The sequence below is a fragment of the Podarcis gaigeae genome, assembly GCF_964106915.1.
Source record: "Podarcis gaigeae genome assembly, chromosome: 8".
NCBI lineage: Eukaryota > Metazoa > Chordata > Lepidosauria > Squamata > Lacertidae > Podarcis > Podarcis gaigeae.
The window spans coordinates 61,576,375-61,595,862 of NC_139684.1; the positions used below are offsets into that span (position 1 = coordinate 61,576,375).

The 19,488-nt window shown below is 39.8% G+C and overlaps 1 protein-coding gene across 3 annotated transcripts in view; it reads right to left on the reverse strand.

The window, feature by feature from the left end:
* LOC310850323 (protein argonaute-3) overlaps positions 1 to 19,488 on the reverse strand; it is a 54,489-nt gene that overhangs the window by 9,987 nt on the left and 25,014 nt on the right. For all 3 annotated transcript variants that reach the window (XR_014567296.1, XM_083751704.1, XM_083751703.1), the window contains exons 4-15: positions 17,741 to 17,949; positions 14,754 to 14,890; positions 12,180 to 12,314; positions 10,667 to 10,754; positions 9,339 to 9,486; positions 7,741 to 7,860; positions 5,719 to 5,841; positions 5,398 to 5,531; positions 4,338 to 4,522; positions 3,564 to 3,723; positions 1,809 to 1,899; positions 366 to 560 (exon numbers count right to left, since the gene is read on the reverse strand). Coding sequence is in view for 2 of the 3 variants with exons in the window: in XM_083751704.1 (XP_083607830.1) it covers positions 366 to 560; positions 1,809 to 1,899; positions 3,564 to 3,723; positions 4,338 to 4,522; positions 5,398 to 5,531; positions 5,719 to 5,841; positions 7,741 to 7,860; positions 9,339 to 9,486; positions 10,667 to 10,754; positions 12,180 to 12,314; positions 14,754 to 14,890; positions 17,741 to 17,949 (1,725 nt within the window). In the remaining variant the exon portion in view is untranslated. The remainder of the gene's footprint in view (positions 1 to 365; positions 561 to 1,808; positions 1,900 to 3,563; positions 3,724 to 4,337; positions 4,523 to 5,397; positions 5,532 to 5,718; positions 5,842 to 7,740; positions 7,861 to 9,338; positions 9,487 to 10,666; positions 10,755 to 12,179; positions 12,315 to 14,753; positions 14,891 to 17,740; positions 17,950 to 19,488) is intronic.

Below are 19,488 nucleotides of genomic sequence, written 5' to 3' on the forward strand. Positions count from 1 at the left end.
ATACTCTGAAGTGTAGCTGATCACAGCGAAACTTGAAGCTGCTGTGATCAAGCTGACTAGCGCTGTGTTCAAGCTCTGCTTCTGAAAGGGATCAGCTACACTCCAAGCCTTGCATTTGTTGCCAAATTAAAATGCCCAGGAACTATCAGGAGCACATTTTAAGGTTCCCAGTTGCTTCTTTGCAGTCATGTTGTCCCCTTCCTCACACATGACATCACATCAGGTGTCACTTGGGGGACACATCAGATGTCACTTGGGGGAAATCGGCTTGCGGGTCAAATTATGACCCTTGTAAAAATAGTTTTATAAGTGCCGTAATCTGCTCTGAGCGCCCTTTTATGGTAAAAGTTGTGGGACATAAACACCTGTCGAAACTGCCCTTCTGACACCCCATCACGGTAGAAGATTATTCGTGTCGGCTTGAAGCGTGTTGACTTGTAGAACTGGATGAGAAGTTCTCGAACCATGGAGGCCAAGTCTTGGATGATCTCCTGGCGAGGTTTTTGAACTCTCACTGTGGCACAGTACCTGCTTGGATGGGCATCCATACTACCTACAACCTAAAACAAGGGAGGCACATGAAGAAAAATGATCGTTCCAGACAGACAACACTTTCTCTAATCAGCGTAAATAGTTTTCCCCAACAGGAAGCACAAGCCTTCAGAGAGTGACAGTTGAGAAAGCTGTGAAAACTGCTTATTACTAAATTTTGCTGTATAAAAGCTTGGAAAGTCATCCACATTTAAGAATGCAGTATGTTTTATCCATTGAGGTCTAAACAACTGTGCTTCATTCGCCATATGAATAATGCATGGCTAATTTGTCACACACATCTAGTGGAGCTCTCATGACATACACACAGCAAACACCCACTTGGACAAAACTGAATCTGATAGCACTGGTGATCCTAATGCATGGGTTAAGAGATCTTGTGGAATCTGCTTGTTTTTACTATAACCTCAAGATCCAACTAGTATTTGGTGTAAAAGACATGTTCTTGTTGTTGTTGTTTAGTCGTGTCCGACTCTTCGTGACCCCATGGACCAGAGCACGCCAGGCACTCCTGTCTTCCACTGCCTAATTCTGAGTCTAGAAACAGTTTTGAGTATCAGCGCCAAACCAAGCCTCCCAGATCTTTCACACGCAAAATCTATTTCTGGTTAACCCAAGCTTTCTTCATTTCAGCAGTATTATTTTGTTGGGTGGTGGGATTCATTCTGTTGCTGCTGGTGGTTTTGTTAAAAAATGGGGAGTCAGAAATCCTTGATGATCAACAGCACATGAACCGGATATCTACCAATTGATCCAGATCTGCCTTCTTCTCACAGCTATCACGATGTTATTATCTATACACTGGCTTCATTCACTGAAAATAATGATTTAGTGCAGTGGTTTTCAAACAGTGTGCCATAAATGAAGGTGGTCCTTTTCCTCACTGTGCAAGAGGAGAGGGTAGTGTGAAAGCCCAAGGATTTGCTTTGGTTTCTTCCTGTTTGTGCAAAGAGCACTAAAACATGGTGCAGCATTACATATGTGCAAAGTGAACCTTTCCTGATTCATAATAATGCTCCATCTTGTGCATGGTTAGCCCTGGAACCCCAAGCAACAGTCATTTTGTATTAGGGAATGCTTTGATTACATCAGAAAACTAAGCACAAAAGGAGGCATGGCAAACTAATGAGACAGAGACAAGGGGCCTATTTAAGGCAGTCAATCCTTGTGAACGTTCTCTCTCTTTCACTCTCTCATAACTAAGGTATTCAACGAAGGTTGGGTGGGGGGCACACACAAATGTGAATGCAACTCACAGCAGCGATAGATGGCTTCTTTCCATCCCCAGCAGGTGGATGAGTAACATCTGCTCCCAAGAAAATCACTGGTTGTTGGAACACAGAAGGTCTTTAAAAAAAAAGGTGACATATCAATCTCAAATCCCAACTTCATCTACCGCTTTCCTCAGAAGGGTCCTAGACTATGCATCTCACATTCTAGAAGGTAAGCAACTATTCCTGAAATGCATCCACGGAGTCTAGAAATCTTCATACAGAAAATTAAAATGCCAGAATTTAGTTTTTTAGAACACATAGCAGATTTTGGATGTACCAGACTTCCTCTACTTAAAATAAATAAAAACAAACACTCCACATTGCTGTAGGAGGCAGGGAAGCTCTGAATACATGGGCTTAATAAAGATGTGCAAGTCAGAGGGCATCTTACAGTCAGTCTCACATTCCTGTGACTGGAGCCGATGACTCAAATCGTGCGGCCAGAGAGAGGTGGACAATATTGCTCACTGTGAATTATACTGCTTGCTGCATAATTCCTCAGGGATAGGTTTTTGAAATTGGTTCATGGTACAGTTTATTTTTTGAATAGTGGTGATAAAAACTGTTACTTACTGGATGATAGGAATAATTATATTATATACAAGGGGTATGGTTGCTATAGTAATCCGGACGGATCAGACAAAAATTATCCTGCAAAATGGGGTCCAATCTCCTAAAATGTACCTTTCAAATTGATTGCATGTATTTATTTATTTTTGCAATCTAATCAGTCAGATTTTTATTGATTACAGCCAATAGCCATTACAATATGATTAACACAAAACCATCAAGAAAGTCTAAGGTTATCAAATTATCAAAATTTTAAATTATAAAGTTCCCCAAATCACTTAGATTTAGCTGTGTCAAACCCTGTTTCTTATTAAAGTTTTCAGTAAGATAACAGCTACAAAAAATACAAATATTTATTATGTCTGTACAGTCATACCTTGGATCCCAAACGCCCTGGAACTCAGACATTTTGGCTCCCGAACACTGCAAATCCGAATGTCCGACGGGGCTTCCGATTGGCTGCAGGAGCTTACTGTAGCCAATCAGAAGCTGTGATTTGGTCTTTGAACATTTTGGAAGTCAAACTGACTTCCGGAACTTCCAAGGTACGACTGTACTTTTGTGATGACCAATGTTGCGTTAGCAAATGAATTTGGCTATCAAATCAAGCACGTAACATTAGTAAGGCTATAACTTGGTTAAAAACCACATTCTTAAGATTCTTTAAGTCCATAAATTAAATCTGAATATGGAAGAATAGCTCTGCAGGAAAAATGTAATTTGCCTTTAGCTGAGGATTGTTGGAACCTGTGGTCCTCTGGATACGATCAACCCCTGCCAGCATGGCCAGTTGTCAGGGATAATTAGAAGTTCAACAACACCTGGAACACATAGTTCTCCACCATCCCTGTTTTAGATTATACGTGTACATGCTGCAGTAGGAGTTTAAGAAGAGGCATTCCCCAAGTATGAAAATTGAGAAACATATTTTCTCAGATGGCACTTGTTATCTGAAGTTATGACTATATATGCTTAACAATTGCAATTAAAAACCATTTTGATTGTCTTAAAGTGCTCTCTATTACACTTTATGCCAATCAGTGTGGTTTTTAATTGCTCAATCCAACTGATCATTTCATGCCACATCTGGGGGGAAAAGCAATTCCCTTAAGTTCTACAGAGTACACAATTCTGGCAATTACCTTAACATTAAGGTAGGATTCTTACCGTTGATGAGGTACAAGGATGTTGTTGATTCCTCCCAGTTTTACGTTAATCTTTAGGCACAAGTTAGAGAGGGTTTGAGGAGATGTTTTTATGACATTCTTGACTTGAACACACTGCGTGGCCATCCCCAAAAGTGTGTCCCCCACACGCTTCACCTCGGCTGAGAAACAAGCATTGATGTGAAGGGACTTCAATATTTTACACCACAGCACAGTTCTAAAATCTGTCCCTGCAATGTCAGCTCACTAAGTCATGCCCAATGCACAGGATGTCAAGAGAAAGGTACAATATTAAAAAAAGCAGCACAACTCTATATCTTCAGTACAGAATGAGGTCCTCTCCTGATAGGCAAAGAAATCTGGAGAGAATTGAACTCATGCTGACAAGAGGAGCTGATCTGCTTTTCTTCATATGGAGCTAATCTTCCCTAGCTGCTAATAGGGAGGAAAGCAATGAAGCTTAGCTGGAATGAGAGAGATCAACAGGAGAAAGAAAACCGAAGACAAAACTTTCTCCTTCCTTGCAAATATGAATGCAAAGCTCTCCTTTCAGGCAAGAGTTTTATCTTATCCTGAACAACATTTCCCCCTCTTCCAGCTTGTCTATTTCTCAGCCTCACAAAATAGCAAGACGCATACAAGTCTGACCTATGTTGCATGTCCACCTGGCCATTTCTTACAGCAACTTGCTATGCTAAGATTGCCATTTGAAAGTTTGAAAACAGAAGCGATCAAACACAAGCGGAACCAAAATACAACTTTAATATTTATTTACCATACACTGGTGTTTTCCCTGGTAGGATGACTATGATGAGCTGGAGCCCAGAATATGTGTTTTTAAGGTGTCGGAACATGGGCTCCACACTGTCGGCACCTTGTGCATATTTACAGAAGCATGGTTGACCTTGGATTGGCATTCCTGCATCCTTGGAAATTTTGCGCAGCTGGTCTGTAAAACCCCTGGCAAAAAATGGAAAGCTTTCTGAAGGAGGAATAATGAACATCCACCGATAGAAACTAAGCATACCCCCCCAAAAAAACCCTGAATACCTTTTTCTTCCAATCCCTAAAGTTGTGGGTGCACAGATCACATACTTTCTCCCTCAAGCTACTTCTTTCTGTAGTGAGAGCCTTCAATAAGATTTATGGTTATGATGGTACCACTCTCAAGCCCATTTAAAATGTTGTTTCAAGTTCCTGTTGATCACTGGTTTGCATTACACATGATTAAAAGTGTTGCCAGCACAGCTTTTAACCACACATAAGGCTGTCAGGGGCTGCTAAAGGAGAAATTACACACAAAGGAGAGGCTTTGTGGCCAATGTTTGTAGCCAATGGTTACTGTTTTACTATATAATAAAATCTTAAAATATACTGTCATGCTGCAGTTAAGTTGGCATGGCCTCCAAGACGCTGCAACTGCAGCATAGCGGAACAGCAGGTGGAACAGTTCAAGAGAGCTGAAGTAAAACAAGTGAGAACAGCTCCCCAGAAACTGTCCTGCTCAGGTGCTACTGCCCATCTCACGTCTTTAATCCTTCATTTAGTCCCTCCTTGCCAAAGTGTCAAAACAACCCCTTGAATTTCAATCATAAACCAAAAAGTAAAGATGGGAAAAACAGGTTGTCAGCAACAAGGCAGCTTTTGGGTAAATAAATCCCATTTGTGAACAATGTCAGCAGCAAAGGTTGGACAGCTTCACAGGTCTTAAGGCAGAAACACAAAACTCATAGCCTCTTCTAATCGGTGACCTACCATGCAATAAAAACTGTGTAACATGAGGGCAGGGGAAGGAAGGGAGAAACAGCTCACTGCCTCATTAACAGGTGGCTTACTTCAGTATTTCTTCACGACATTGTCTCTGTGTTGCAAAGCAAGCAATTGCCCACATCTTGATTTCCACACCAGTATGAAATTGTTTTCCCCGCATATCCCACACACCATGACTTGGTGTTGCAACTGTTCGATTCTATGGAAATAAATGGGGAGAAAAAAATTAAATTAATGTACTGGTAAATTACAGTATGTGCATCAATAAATCATTCCACAGATGTTTAAACTCAGACGGTTCTACGAAAGGAAGAGCCACTAATCAAAGTTAGAATCCCATCTGAATATTATACCAGGAGACAGACAAACAAACAAGGGTTTCTTACCCGCCCTCCGTACTGCAACATGGGAGCTGGAAGCACACGCCCTGTCACATGAGCCATCTCATCACGGACTTTAAACTGAAATTCTTGAACAAATGGGTCGGCATCATAATTAGCACTTCTCACCTGGCATAAAAGTGGAACCAAAAACAGCCATATTGAATACACTTGTTATTGCAGAAGTGCTAATTTAAGGGTTCAATTCCTTTCTCCTCCTCTAAATCTAAAGTAAACAACGTATTCCAAATGTGGAACAAGGTCCTTCTGTGATTCTTCAAGACAGACTTGGCTTCCTTAAATTACAAGCAATTTGCAAAAAATTCCATTATTATTTACTATTCATACCTCATTTGAAGATGCTTAAAAACTTTCTAAAGATGGCTGCTATGCACTTAAGGCTGAAGTTCAAAGGTTGGCAAAATTAAGGCATGCATATTTCCTAGACCAGTGGCACGCAAGCAGAGCACATACCTTTTATCATGCTCCATTTGAGGGGAAGCTGCCCTTTCTTAAGAGAAATCTAAAGCATCTACAACTAAATATAAGCAGAGTTTCTTCCAAAAGTTCAATCTAAACCTCAATAGACAATGACATACTATTACTGTTATTTATTGCATTTGTTAGGCTCTTTAGAAAAAAACAAATCTCAAAGCAACTTAACAGCAAGATGAAATACAAACAAGTAAGATATATTAAAAGCCAAATTAAAAATTTACATACAATGCAACATTCCTAAAATGTTCATTGAACAATAGAATAAGACACCCTACCCATACCTACCGAAGGATGAGCTAATTACGGGCTAATTAAATACAAACATCTTAGCCTAGAACCTAAAAAGTGACTATGAAGGTGCCAGGTGTGTTTCCTGGTGGAGAGCATTCCACAAACAGGGAACCACTAGTGAGAAACCCCATTCTCATGTAGTCACCCTCCACACTTTCCTCAGATGAGGTACACAGAGAAGGATCTCTGAGGGCCACAGGGTCTCAGCTGGTTCAAGTGGGAAGAGGTGGACGTTGGAGTCCTGAGGATGGTGGCTTTATAGGTCCAAACCAGCACTTGAATTGAACCCAGAAACTAATCAGTAGCCACTGCAGTTGGGCCAAAACTGATTTAATAAACTCAGACCTGCTGGTCCCATTTGGTAATATGGTCACTGTTTCCTAACAGTATTCAATGGCAGTCCCATGTTTAATGTATTGCACTAATATAAATTAGAGGTTATTAGAGTATAGACCAGTGTTTCCCAACCTTGTGCCTCCAGATGTTTTTGGCCTACAACTCCCATCATCCCTGACCACTGGTCTTGCTAGCTAGGGATGATGGGAGTTGTAGGCCAAAAACATCTGGAGGCACAAGGTTGGGAAACACTGGTATAGACAACTGAAGTTAAGTTACCCCTGTGCAGACAGGGTTGCAACTGGATCACCAGCCAAACCTGCTAGAAGATGCTGTGCACCACTGATCACAGTAGTTGAGCCAGAAGTGCCCCTAAGCTCTATATCTACACCTTCAGGGTGAGTACAGCTCCTTCCAGAACAGGTCCCTTTTGCACAAGGGCATATAACATTTATAGCCTGGCTTGCATAGTCCCAGGTTTGTACTCACTCCCTACAGACCATGGGCCTAATTAGGCCTGTTAGGCCTCTAAGGTTGGCCCATCAGACAGTTTTGGGCAAATCACACCCAACTTTCTCACGCAAATGAAAAAAACATACAAAGCATTTTACTAAAGGTTAGACAAATTAGCCATAGGTCTTGAAGATGCAGAGATAGTGAGATAAATGTTGCACTAACTTTCATGTACAAAGCAGATTAACCCAAGTTTTGTCCTCACTAATTGATTTCAGAGGTGGGGATAACAGTTATGAAGTCAGTAGCAACACACTCTACAACACTAAGCAGAAAAAATGGCAAAAAGGAGGCTGTGGGATTTAAGAACAAACTGGAAAGGCCGTGTTTTATCTTCATTAGCCATTCAAGGGTACACAAGTCCTCTTTCCGATTCAAAAGCAAACTAACCAATCTGCTGATTTCTTCTTGTCTATCTGGCGCAGATCTTGCTGTTGCTTTTATCATGGTTGATGTTTGATTGTCTGTTAGTTTCTTGATACATCGCTGGCCTGCCACGATGTTACAAACCTGCAAAAATGGAACATGTCAGTCTAATGATGTACATTAAACAAATTTGTTGAAATCATTTATGAACCTAGCATATTGCCTGCCAACGCAATTTTAGAACTGTGTTCTAGTAATGTGAGTGTTCCTATGTGGTAAGAACCTCAGTGCAGTACATGTTTCCACAAAAGTTAGTTTTTCTAAAGCTTTCCTAAAGTTATCAATCTTCCTAAGATTCAACATTCAGCATAGGAGAAATTGAATGGCTTTAAAAGAGGATTAGACAAATTCATATTGAATAAGGTTATCAGTGGTTATATTCTACCTTCACTGAAAGTGGAGGTATGCCTCTGAACACCAACAGTGGATAATCCTAAGTAGGAAGAGTGCTATTGGGTCTAGATCCTGCCTTCCTACCACAGGCTTCTGGTTAGCCAGTGTGAGAAAAGGATGTTGGACTAAATGGGCTGCTGTCCTGATTCCGCAGGCTCTTCTTACGTTCTTATGACAAGCTGACAGAGCCCATACCTTCCATGCAGAAAGTTCCAGATTCATTCCCTAGCATTGCCAGCTGAAAGATTAACAAGAAGCAAGGCTGGGAAAGAGCCTCTTGCTTGCAATTCTGAAGAGGAGCCACCAGTCAAAGTAGACAATACTGGGCAAGATGAACCAACAATCTGACTGAATAAGGTAGCTTCATATGTTCATTGTAATCCACCAGTCAGAGCCAGTTCTTGAAGTGAATAGAGCTTGCAATCCTTCCACACAAAAACCTACTTACCCCAAACTTCCCTCATTTCAGCAACATTATTTAATGCAGTGTGCAGGGGGGCATTTTATTGCACCAAATCCTACCGAGCATCACCGAGTGGTGACCTGAAAACAGGTGCATTCCATAACTGTCACCTCCTTTTAGAATGCCTTCTCCCCTGCCATACATAAACCATCATTCATCAGTTGCTTCAGATGTCTTGTAAAGACATATCCTTTTGCCAAGGCATTCCTTGACCCATAAAATTAGATCTTGATGTTACTGGATTTACTTTTTCCATTTTTACACTTGCATCTCAGTTTTTATATTGCTTTATCTGTTTCTATATTGCTTTTATGTTGTATTTTTATATACCACTTAAATATTTTTAAATGCAAAGCTTTCAAATGAATAAATATTTGAAAGCTAGTTTTGTAACATACACACACACACACCCTAAACACAATGAAGAGTCCTGTGGGCACCTTAAAAACTAGCTTGTTTATTATGGCATAAGCTTTCATGTACTAAAGCTCATTTCATCAGATAAATGGAGTTAGCCTTAGATGGCAGGCATGACTGTAGAGAATGGGCGTATTTTTAAAAATGTCTATTTAACTTTTTTAAAAAATAAGCCAGAAAATCTTTCCTTTATATAAAAAGTTTGGCAAACTGCTTGTACTGCACACAATTAAAACATCTGGCAAATACTTTTTGGCTACGCAAAGTAACAGTGTTCTGAATAAATTACTTCAAGAGGCAGATAGGTGTGTTTCTGCTCCTGTCCCACTTGTAGACAAGGAAGATGAGGATATTTCAGCTGCAGGTTGTATTTTTCTCTGAAGTACTGCGCTACTGTTCTCTCCACAGTCTGACCATTTTCTAACTGCAATGGGAAACTGAAAAGAGAAATTGAGTTTTAATCAGAGGAAAACTGAGGGATTTAACTGCCTTCTGGAAAAAAATTAAGTGATTTTTCTGGAAGTTACACAACATTATTTTATGTCAGTCTTATAATAATAAATAACTTTTTAAAATTTATATCCTGCCCATCTGGCTGGGTTTCCCCAGCCACTCTGGGCGGCTTACAATATATATAAAAACACAACAAAGCATCAAACATTAAAAAAGCAAAATATCCTACACGAGCAACAAAGAAACCAATAAATCAATAGAAACCAATAATAACAATAATAAACAGATTACAGTTATACCCAAATAAAATAACCGCCAGCCCAAACTAAACATTTAACTGATAATAATAATAATAATAATAATAATAATAATAATAATAATTTATTTATACCCCACCCATCTGGCTGAGTTTCCCCAGCCACTCTGGGTGGCTCCCAATCAAGTGTTAAAAACAATACAGCATTAAATAGTAAAAACTTCCCTAAACAGGGCTGCCTTCAGATGTCTCTTAAAGATAGGATAGCTGCTTATTTCCTTCATATCTGAAGAGAGGGTGTTCCACAAGGTGGGCGCCACTACCGAGAAGGCCCTCTGTCTGGTTCCCTGTAACCTCATTTGTCACAATGAGGGAACTGCCAGAAGGCCCTCGGCGCTGGATCTCAGTATCCGGGCTGGACAATGGGGGTGGAGACACTCCTTCAGGTATACAGGACCGAGGCCGTTTAGGGCTTTAAAGGTCAGCACCAACACTTTGATTTGTGCTCAGAAACGGAACCAACATCAACCCAACGAAAACAAAGCAGAGGAACCAAAATGAGAACCATTTAAAACATTTTAGCCAATTGCCCCAACCCAAGAGTTGTTCCAGTAATGTCCCTCCGGCCTCTAAGGAGCCTCTCTTAAGAAGGACACAAAGTGGCTTCAAATCAGTGTGTGCATCCATGAATACAAGGGAATAATACAAAAATAAAAACAACAGCAACAATGTATTTTTAAAAAGTACTGTGCAATTTGGGTCTATGGACCCCAATAAAGTTATGTGTGTGTGTAAATAAAAAACCAATACAGTGTCATGCATTCCAAATTCTAGAAAAATTGGGTGGTGGATTTTTACTGTGGCCATGTATCCACCATTCCAGTCAATTGTTTAAAACATTTGCTTACGTTTGATGACTGGCAGGTCTCCGTGTAACATTACAGACACGGTACTTTCGTCTCATTGTTCCACAGTGAGTCACTTCAACCTTCAGACCTAGGTGAAAACAAAGGGGGGAAGAGAACTACTGATGTCACAGAATGGCTGCACCCAAAATGGTACATGCACAAGCTGTTTTATAACCAGAACATGCATATTAATGTACAGCAGAATAAGAATGCCATCAGGCTTCTTATTATGGAACAATTCTACAAAGAATGGTTACTTTGAATGTCCCATTTCATATGCAAAGCAAGGGAGTCTGGGGAAAAAGAGGGTCCAATAGACCTTTGGACAGATAATGCCAACTTTCCATTGGGCCCCTTTTGCACAAGCACATACACATGACTTGATCTCATGTAGATAAGGCAACTGGGAGAAGATGGTACAAATGTACAGGAAACTGCATGGCTTGGCACCTATGACATTACCAAAATACATTCACTCTTATCTGTAATTGTGTGTCCCAATGAAATCTGGTGAGCTAAGTCTTTAGGGGTGGTATTGGCTTGGTTTTGTTTTATTATGTACTTTGTGTTCTCATTTTGTATTTTTATGTTGTGAACCGCCCTATGATATTTGGATGAAGGACGGTATACAAATTTAATAATCATAATAATAATAGATAATAAATGCATTCTCGCTCTGCTTGCTCCGGGACCTTTACTGTCAAACTGCCATTTGACTAAAATAGCATGACATATAAACATGAGTGTACGCTACTACAGGCAAAAATGGCTCTACTATACCACTTTCCTCTAGCAGCATTGTGTGCAGTGATTGAGGTGAAGCCACCCTCCTCATTGGAGGTTTTTAAACCGAGGACTGTTGGCCATCTGTCTTGGATGCTTTAGTTGAGATTCCTGCATTGCAGGGGGTTGGACTAGATGACCCTTGGGGGTCTCTTCCAACTCTATGATTCTATGATTTTATGAATCTATCAGTCAAAGCTTTCAAATCACCTCTTCATGGCTGTGCCAGAGGAGGGATGCAGAAACAGAAGAGCATGAGCTTCTAACTTATACAGGTGCACTTACTAGTGCCAACAGTTCAGTTTGTACGCTGAGAATCTTATTTTGGCAAGCAGCAGCACTGTGGTGGCTGAAGGAATACTAAGTGAAAATATGAAACAAATATTGATGCCAAAAATGGCTAATGGTTATGAGACAAAGATACAATGTTGAAGAAGTTTGCTCCTAGACAGTATGGCCTTTTGACAAGCCATGTTCAAGTCTCCACAGTTAAGAGGACTAGAGACGTCTTTGTATGATTCTCAGGGGTTGGGATAAAGGCAACCTTTCCCAGAATACAAATCTCTTACCAGAACACACATTTCATGCAAATTAGTGTATGAGTAGCACAAAAGATGAAGAATCATATGCATTTTAAATGAACTTAGGAGTGTTCAGGAAGAGCAGAGGAAAGGCATCTGAGAGTATTATAAGCTACTCTACATGGATCAGTGCTCTATTTTCTACTTACCCTTTATCTCTTTGGTGAATTTTACCCGGTGAGAATCAGTCAGAGGTCGTGGCTGTTCGTCAATGTTGTGAATATCGAGAACTTCACACATAAACTGAATTACAGGTTGTGCTTTGTAGAAGGCAGTGGCAGAAACTAAGAGCAGAAAATAGAGCAGTTAAAAAAGTAGAAGTTTTCCAAAGTTTTAAAAGCAAATGAAATGGCTTCTTTCTGAAGACTAAAATAAACCATTGGTACACAATAATTAGTTCTGTGTATACATTTTAAGAAGAAATCATTAAAATCATCACTATGCTTTGGGACAACAAAGTGCCATGTAGTACATTTTCTAATTAAAATTATTATCTCATGAATTTAGAGCAAGTTTCCCCAAACTTCTCAGTTTACTGATCCTTTGTCATCACCCATCCACCCTGCAAATTCTTAGGAAAGTAAATGAAATAAAGTTAAAAAGTATCAATAGTTAATCAACATTTATTAATCATCAATCACCAATAACAGGAATAATCAAATGTAAAAATATATATTAATACAGAGGTTTCTCAATAGCAAGGAAGGTACACTTTGTACATGCCCACATAAATAAAAACAAAAACTAGGGGTGCAATATTAACCACTTTGGGAAACACTGATTTAGATTATTACTCGTTTTCAATCATATTGAAAACGAGTAATAATTAATCTTATGTAGGGCAATAAACTCATGACTACCAAAGTGAGCAAAACAGTAGAAGTCTCATAGTAAGTTACACAAATAATTATGCACATTTACTCCTATATCACTCTGTCAAATTTCAACCAGCCTAAGTTCTCCTTCTACCCACGAAGAAATAGAACACCCAGCACCCATATTTTCATACTTGCACAAAACGTTAAACTTGCAAGTTAGACTCAAGCCTGAAGTTTCTCCCAAACTGATAAGATCTCCAAAGCAAGTCCAAAAAAAATGCCATTAATCTAGTTTCGGGGGAGGGGAAATAGCAGGCACTCAAATTCACATATAAGGGCACAATTCTATACAACAACCATTTAAAAAATGCTGAAAGGCACTGGACTGTAACAGCAATATATTAGCAAGAAGAAGTTAACAATAGACGAAATATCATTGTAATTACAAAGCTTACAAACAACCATATGGCGCAAAACAAATGACTATTGTATTGAAGAATGCTCAAAGCAGCTGAGAGGAGACAGGTTTGCAGATAAGGTCCTGTTTCAATGATCTTCGTAAGATCATGACACCTCAATAACGTTTCAAGGTCCTGAATGAGTTTTCACAACTGGGAGGACTTCAGGAATGTTTAGCGCTCCAAATAAATTACTCAATTGCAATAAGATAATACAACTGCAAGTGTCCAAAATTATTTTTTCCTCCCATATTTTAAACATGATGTCACTGTAAAACATCACTCAAAAAGCATTTAGGGGTATTTGAGACTTTGCTAAATTATAAAGGCTTACTTAACTTAGGGATGAATTTGTTGCCACTTTTGCCATGCTGTGTGTGGGTGAATGCAAGGCAATACGTTTCAAATGCTTTCCATACAGCAGAATTACTAGACTGTGAAACAGTTAACGAGGCGTTTTTGAGGTTCCCAGGCCTCAAGTGCACCAAACAGAATGTCCCCATACAAATATAACAAAACATTCTTCAGACATGCGTCACCACCAGCAGCCCGCCAACTTCACATGACGCATGCTAGCCGACGCCTACAGATGCTGATTAACTGAATGAACACAAATAGCTTGTGTGCATCCCCCCAAAAACCTCAACCTGCTGCAGTTTGTCACCATGGTAACCAAACTTGCTACACCAATTAGAAAACATTTTATAAGTACTTAGTTCTGGATGGGCAACAATTAAGAAGTTTCAGTGGACTTCTTACAGATTTCATCTTCAAACCACATTACAGAATGAAGTTATCCTGCGCTAACAGTTTTACTCCTCAAATACAACATTCACACAGGCATTTTAACCTAAATATGAATTAGTATGTTGCTTATAACTTTTAAACCTTGTCTATTCTAGCGATAAGATTAAAAGCAAAGCACCTTCATGTCAGAAACTGGGAGGGGGGCATTCTTCAGAACTGCAAGTATTACAAATAATTTCAGTGTTAAGACGCCTTCCCCCATGAAATCATACCAAAGTCAGTGACCTGTTAGTAATTAACCAACTCAAGTTCTGTCAATGTGATTTTGCTTATGCACCTATCACTGCCTGATGAAAGGCATGGCTTTCATTAGTAATGCCTGCTTTCCCATCTACCTTGTTACTCTAATTAGCAGACAATATTTCTATCATATGCTCTTGGATTCTTGGGCTTAAGCGTTTCTATAATTCAAAAAATTATGAAGGAAAATATTTGCAGCACACCTCACACCATCTACAAAGGAGAAAAGCTGGAAGGAACAATATGCAGAACAAGACAATTTGCATGTTAACTATTGTGATTAGTTATCAAAATTTACTGTGATGAACTATATCTATATATGTACACTACTTCATACTCCGATACAACAGCCATTTGTAGAGACAACATATTTCTCCATGCTCTCAGAGAACTGGCTTACCATCAATATTCAGCATCATTTTCCACATTGCAGGTCGAACAGACTGATGGAATCCAAACCATACTTCCCTGCCACCTCCCAAGGGATGATCATAGCCTTCTGGAGCAGAGAAAAAGGAGCGGCCTACAGGTGTATACCTATATCAAGAAGAAGTTATGTTACTCCTGTAGCTAAATATTTAGATGGTGGGTGCATAGCCAATCTAGGAATGAATCTTTCAAATGTTCCAAGAGTTGCAATTCCATAAGTGGCAGAAGTTATTATGAAAATAAACAGCCTTGCAAGGTCCTGCTTTTGAAACAGTAACATATATTTACATATTTAACTTGGGTCTGAAATTGCAATAGATATGGAAGTGGGATTAAAGGTCAGAGCGTGGAGACTAATTTTTACAGCATCTATTCCACACTTTTCATGCGAAAGGGTTGGATAGACACTTCCCTGTCAACCTCATTTGGGGTTGAAAATGGGAGTCTCATGCTTCAAGCTTGATCCAGTATATTACTGGGCCTGCTGAAATCATAGGAATGAATTGCTGAAGCTGGAAGGCATCAAAATATGTTGGCAAATGAGGGACTCTCCAACTTCCCAAGCTGGATTCAAAATACAATGACCTAGGACATTTGGAGCAGCTTTAATGTGTTGCCTTCTCAATTACTTAGGAGCAGATATGCTTCTGTTACTCTTTCCTCAAAATTTTGTCCTTGTAATTACAGTACCAGAAGGTGGGACCAACAGAAGTTGTTCTTTTGTTTTGTAATTTTTATGCAGGAGCTCTTCAATGAATGATTAACCCTTTATTGACTAAACTACCAGGTAGTCAGCCCAATTTTGTGTTAAATATTTGCTGGGAGATCCCTCTAAAATCCACAACCAGCAAGGGGTTGCTTTAACACATGGCTTTATTTGGGTTTAATAACTTGAAGTTTGCGTATTTGTTATATTTGGGGTTCCTTGGTGAAAAATAGAATAAAAATTAAGAGTATACAAAAGTTGTTTGACTTAATCTTTTTTCCCCTCTGAGAATTCCATCAGAAAATAATAGCAAAAACAAAGAGCAGCATGTTTTAATTTTTTTAATGGCCAAGGGCTGTTCTGATTGTCATTTTATTTTGTTTTAAACTTTCCATCTTGTCTATGCTACTTTGAGAAAAGAATGTGCTCTGATAAGGAGACAGGCAATTCAAGCTTTTAAGGCAGAGACTGTAACATCTTAAGGTGGAGAGTAAGTCGTTAATAAGACCAACACTCAGTATGGTAAAAACACTGTTGGATACCCCACTGACCACTGGCATTGTGCAGCAATTATTGGATGAGCAACTAAAAGATGTAAGAGCTGAGGTGGATAAGATGGTGAATGAAAATGGACATGGGGAAGATGAGGTTAAAAAAGACACAGAACCTTTGGAGAACAATATTGATAAAGTACTGTCACAACAGGAGAGTTGAATGGTAAAGCTGGAGACAGTAGATGATGAAATGGAGAGGACCTTCACACAGGTGCCTGGAGGACTAAAACAGTCAAGAAGTGGACTTATGAATGTTGGAGAAGTGGAATGAAACCATGGACTGAGAGATTGTTCTGAGTTGGCAGAGATAGAGCTGAGAAAGGATTCTGTGTACAATTTGGAATGAATTTAGAAGAAAAAGCTACCAAGCCTTTGGCAACTCTTCTGGAAAAGAATCAGAATTGGAAAGATAAATTAGGATGGAAGATCACAGCCATAGAAATGAGATCAGAAGATATGGAACTGGGTGTGAATTAATGAATATACAATAAGTAAATAACTATGGATTACTGTATCAATATATGACCACAGTGGAAAGACTCCTGTGTGAATAAAGATGAAAAGTTCTTGTTTTTCAGCATTGGAAGTAAAGTTGTTGTGCTAAACTGGAGGAACATGTGGACATGTACTGATTGTGAACATGTACTGATGATAATAATAATAATAATTGGAGAACCCCTTTTAGACTTTTTGTGTGGAAGGGAAAATGAATGAACTTGAGATGTCTGAAGACTGGGAAAATATTGCCTAGCAGAAAGAGGAACAGCTGGATACTACCGTGGAGTGAATACTGTGAATATTTTGAATAATCCTTATATGAAATACCTGACAGATGGAGAATCGGAAGCCCTTTTTATTTCTATCTCTTTTATTATTTTTATCTTCCTGCTTCTTTTTCTTATTTTTTTCCTTGCTTTGCTTTTGTTTCTGTTTTGCTTCTTTTGGTGTCCTCTACTCTGGATTACTAAGGGAATTGGACACACATGAAGGTGATGGATGGTTGATGAAGGGCCTTGTGTGAGAAGTGGGGAAGGAAAGATATCCCAAGGTGGGAAGCTGGGAGAAGAGAAGCTCCAAGGTAAGAGCTGGAAGGATCCACCTCCTTCTGTATGAGACAAGGATTAAAATTTTCCTTTGAGATAGAACTTTGTACTTCCTTTGCTCTTCCTTTCTTTTTCTATTTAGATTAGTTTGTTTTTTATTGTACTGTATGATGAAAAGATTCAACAAAATTTAAAGAAAAAGTAAATAGCAGACTTCTGAAAGCATACATACACAGAAAGTTGCTATAAAACATACAAATGTGGCTCCACAGTAGTCTTAGTAGATTAGACAAGCAAAACACTGTCATAGTGTGATTGGTATTCTTTTACTGCTCTGTTGAGGCCATTATCTTACTGCCTGCCAGTTGCCAACATGAGCATCTCATGTCCTTGATCACTTCTGAACGACCTCATTGTGAAAAGGCTTTCCAATTAACCATTGGTCTTCCAGAAGAATTATGTACATGTCTAGAAGTAGCAATGTGCTCAGTGGACAAAACTGAGAAACCTTTACTCATATCACTAATGCAAAATGTGGATGAACCCTTTCTCTCCCTTACCCTGAAAAATGTGCATAGGAGTGTAAAGAGGTCCATTCATAAAGATGAACTTTAAAAAGATAGATAATGTGTTCAGAGAATGACAGGGAACCTACTTCATGGAGGGTAAGTGTCGTAGCACCACATCGACAGCATGAACAGGGTTAGTGCTGATTGGCTTGTCTAATTCCAGAGGTTCAGGCAAGGTTCGTCCTGTCAGAACCTCATGCAGCAAGTGCCAGCTCACCCGGGAAACAAACTTTATTGACACCTTGAAGGGACGATCTTTACCACCTTCTCCAGGCAATGTTACATCCAAATCAACCTGTTAAGAGAAAAAGCCATAGGAGAGGATACAGAGAAGTAGAATCCTAAAGTAAGTAATTTATCTGCAAGTGTTACTCTTTTTCTTCCTCTGGCCAAACTGTACTGAAGGATTTAAACCTATTTTACCAAATAGAAGATGAAGAAATGCTAGGTATCTATGTGAATGACAATGAAATGGCATTCCAGATTAATTCAACATACAGAAATGGGAAACCAGAAAATCAAGGCCTAATGTTAGTGCCTTGAATCCTTTTACCTCTCATCACCAGTGAAGTTAGAAAATCAAACACATCAGCACGACAGTGGTACCTCTGGTTATGAGCGTTTCTGGTTACGAAAGCTTCAGGTTAGGAGCTCTGCTAACCCGGAAGTAGCTGCTCCTGGTTGCGAACTTTGCCCCAGGATGCAGCAGGAGGCCCCAGCAGTGAAAGTGCAGTTCAGGATAAGAACGGTTTCAGCTTAAGAACGGACCTCTGGAACGAATTAAGTTCGTAACCAGAGGTACCACTGTAATCAGATTAGCATCAGATGCTTGACACAGCAGCTGTCATGGGAATCTCTAAATGTATCCAACCCAGTCTACTGTGGCAAGGGCAGGGGACCCCGTGGATCCCAGATGTTTTTGGACTCCCAACTCCATCAGTCTCAGCAAGCATGGGCAATGGATAGAGGTGAGTGTAGTTAGAGCCCAAAATCTGGTGGGTCATTGGATTTCCAACACTGTCTTATGGCCAAACTAGACAATGCATTAAGTGTGCGATTGCATTTCATGTTAAAAACAACAACAAAAACCCACAACAGTGGCAGAGAGATCAGGACCACCAAGGTTTAACCCTTTCCTTCCAAGCAACAGATCTAATAAAAGCTGAAACCATTTGCTTCAGAAAGAAAGCTGAAAGTGGCCACAACAGCAGCTACTGCTAATGTCCTTAAGGGAGAATTGTGCCCTTGGGAGGATGGTAGGATGTGTTTAACCCCACCTTGCCGAAGTCCCAAACCTGAACTTTTCCCTCCAGTGTGGCTGCTCTTTTGTTGTGACATGTGATCACATATTTCAAATGTAATGTAGTTTGGCCCTCAGAGAATACAGTTCTGCCTGTTTGCCAGGATATGCCAGAGCTCACAGTGAAATTAAGAACTGCATCCACTGGCTATGATGCTGCAGACTGGATGTGTGTGCACACTCAATGTATCTCACCCACACTAGACTGACCATTTGTGTTGCAAGACTGTGTCCAGTGGAAATGTGTCCAATTACCTTGTAAACCTTGTCAATTTCATACACAAAAACTCAACTATTTAGTCCTCAATCCCAACTAAAATAAACTCAACTGCATTTGTGCATACTCAACCCATTAATCTCCACTCCTCCCCTTCCCCCTCATCCTGTCTGTCATTTCTCCCATCGCCCAGATTTAGATAGTAAGGTCCTCCAAGACCTGCCCTTTCCTAACTGGGAAGGGAGCTCCGTCCGAGAACGGGTCGTCCGCTACGGCGAAGCGGAGACCCACATCGGAAAACTGCAGGCAGCAGAAGC